This window comes from Parambassis ranga, chromosome 17, assembly GCF_900634625.1.
Source record: "Parambassis ranga chromosome 17, fParRan2.1, whole genome shotgun sequence".
Lineage (NCBI taxonomy): Eukaryota > Metazoa > Chordata > Actinopteri > Ambassidae > Parambassis > Parambassis ranga.
Window position 1 is genome coordinate 762,501 of NC_041037.1, and position 2,500 is coordinate 765,000.

General features: G+C 44.2%; 1 protein-coding gene across 4 annotated transcripts in view; it reads left to right on the forward strand.

Moving 5' to 3' along the window:
• Positions 1–2,500, forward strand: part of pard3ab (par-3 family cell polarity regulator alpha, b) — a 183,713-nt gene that overhangs the window by 63,666 nt on the left and 117,547 nt on the right. For all 4 annotated transcript variants that reach the window (XM_028426670.1, XM_028426671.1, XM_028426673.1 and 1 more), the window contains exon 3: positions 894–1,077. In XM_028426670.1, the coding sequence (XP_028282471.1) occupies positions 894–1,077 (184 nt within the window). The remainder of the gene's footprint in view (positions 1–893; positions 1,078–2,500) is intronic.

Here is a 2,500-nt window from a genome sequence, read left to right on the forward strand (position 1 = left end):
GAATCTCATCTTTAATCTAATAAAGGGACTCAGCAGAGGCTGGAATTAATCAGATCTGTGAGGGAGAGGTGCTTTGAACAGAAGGATGAGAGCGAGGGAGCGTTTTGACTGAAGAGAGAATATGATTGGACATAATGAGCGCCTCTGTGTCATAACATAAAAGAGGAGGTTTAAATGACCTCCTCCATTTTGCTTGAATGTGAGCTCCTTTGAGCTGAGCTGGACCACCGCGTCTCCTCTTGTCTGCTTCTTCATCCACCGCACTGCGGCTGCGATTCTTCCAATTTATTCCACTCTGCTTCATTTGGTGTGCACACCTACCCACCAAATCATGTTGTGCTTTAATGATTTTCCTCCTGAATGAAATGGATGAACTCCAGTCCATGTCTCAGACCACACAGCAGTTCGTTCTTCATGATATTTATTGAAACTTTCTAACAGTCAATGAACCCTTGGTATTAATGCCACCTGTGGCTGCTAACTGTCTGTGTGCAGGCTAGCATCCAGGGCACCAATTACTTCAACCCTCAATTAATCTCCACTTGTTTAATCTTCAATTTTCCCTCACAATGACCCTAATCCTCTTCCTTATGTGTTAGCATCATGTTAATAAAGCAGCTAATGCTACAGCAGCAGTTACAGCTAGCAGCTAACTGCACCTGCTTCACCTTTGACCAGTTTAAATCAGCGGTTATACACATTTAGTTTGAAACTGTTTCATAAATTGTTGTGAACACTACACTGTAGGAAGCTCGCCAACTTAACAGCTCCAGCAGTTTGGAGGAATTGAGCCATTTTCTGTTTAATGGACAGACAGGGAAGACAGACAGTCATGTGAACATGTGAAACATGGAACATGTGTCTCACCTTGAAGTTCTTGTGTCTTCCTGCAGTTGATGGCTGTATATGACGAGCAGGAGCCCCATCATGGAGGTGACGGCACCAGCGCCAGCTCCACAGGGACCCAGAGCCCCGACCTGTTCGCTGCAGACCTCAGCGCCGGCAGCGGAGCCTCTGCCTTCCAGCCCTACCAGGCCGCCAGCGAGATCGAGGTCACGCCGTCAGCCCTGCGCACCAGTGAGTCAAATTCAGTGATGCAAACACGACGTCAGTGAGGTGCAGCTGTGCGACCGCCTGCAGACACAGTGTTTGAGTCACTTTCTCTTTATTCTCTCCTGTGGCCGTCCTGGAGTCAAAGGTCAGCAGCTGCAACAGAAACCCCAACAAACCGGCTTCTCGCTGCACGGCGGCACCTTCGCCCTCTCCATAAATTCTGTTAATTGGACAGGAGGAGCCTTTTTTTCGGGCACAGATAGCCGTTTGATCCCCGGCTAAAGCGCTTAATTGGTTCTATTCGCCGCCTCCTTAATCACATGTGATGCCCGGTCTGACCACCTCTGCAGTTCAAGTCACTCCTTCTACTGTAATTACTGGAAAATAGAGCCTTGTAGGTGATTTGTCAATTTGTATCAAGCACACAAACAGAGAAGCAGACTCTCACTGTGTCCATACGTATACACACATATATACTGAGGTTAGCTTTAGCTGTTAGCTTCTTATGATGTGTAGAAGCTGAAGAATCATCAGGGTGTGTTTTGACTGAGGTGAGCAAACAGGAAGTGATTTTAGTTTTAATAAGTATCTTTAATTAGCCCTTAAAGCATGAAAGAGTGTCCACCGCTGACCTGTGAAGGCTCTGATTGATGCCATTGTCTGTCACACAAACACCCTGGTGGTGTGAGGGAGGTCACTGCAGTCCTAATTGGCTTTTTCAGTAAGGAATAGAAAGTCTGCTGGATAATCACACCTGCCAGTTACATCCAATTTACCCGTCCTCATAATAAGTTGTTTAATTGACGACTCCGGATCTCATCAGCTGAATTTTAATGGGTTTTAAGAGACATGTCTGACATGGAGAAGAATTTATGATTAATTTTTTTTTTCGTGTGCGCCTTAATGAGAGGAGCTGATTTATGTGGAGGAGGCGAGATGAGAGGAGCTGGACTCTGTGAGTCTGTGCCAGGTTTCCTGTTCAGCCCAAATGAAAAGTGATTAAGCTTATTAGACAGAGAGCTCTATTGAAATTCATAAAGGCATTGATCTTAGTTAAGATCTCAAAACCTCTGTAGATCAGAAAACACTGATTTAAGGACGGATTAAATGCTTCAGTGCGAGGCTTTCAGATGACATTTGGATAATTAATACCAATATCTTTCATAGATGAACTCACTGCATCTTCATTCATCTAAAACACATTAACGAAGTTCTAATTACTAAATTTGACTCTTTTCTAAAGGACACTTCTGCTGTTTTTATGTAGCTAAATTCAAGTGTTGTTATCTTAATGTTTTCTTGATATGTCTAAAGTCGGTTTTGGTGACAGCAAAGTTTTTATTTCAGAGATTCCTCCATTGTTTGCAGCAGGTTCATGACATAAAGTGAGTTTCTACGCATCCCAACTAGGATCCAGGACATAGGTGCCCATAGAACAGTCAGATCC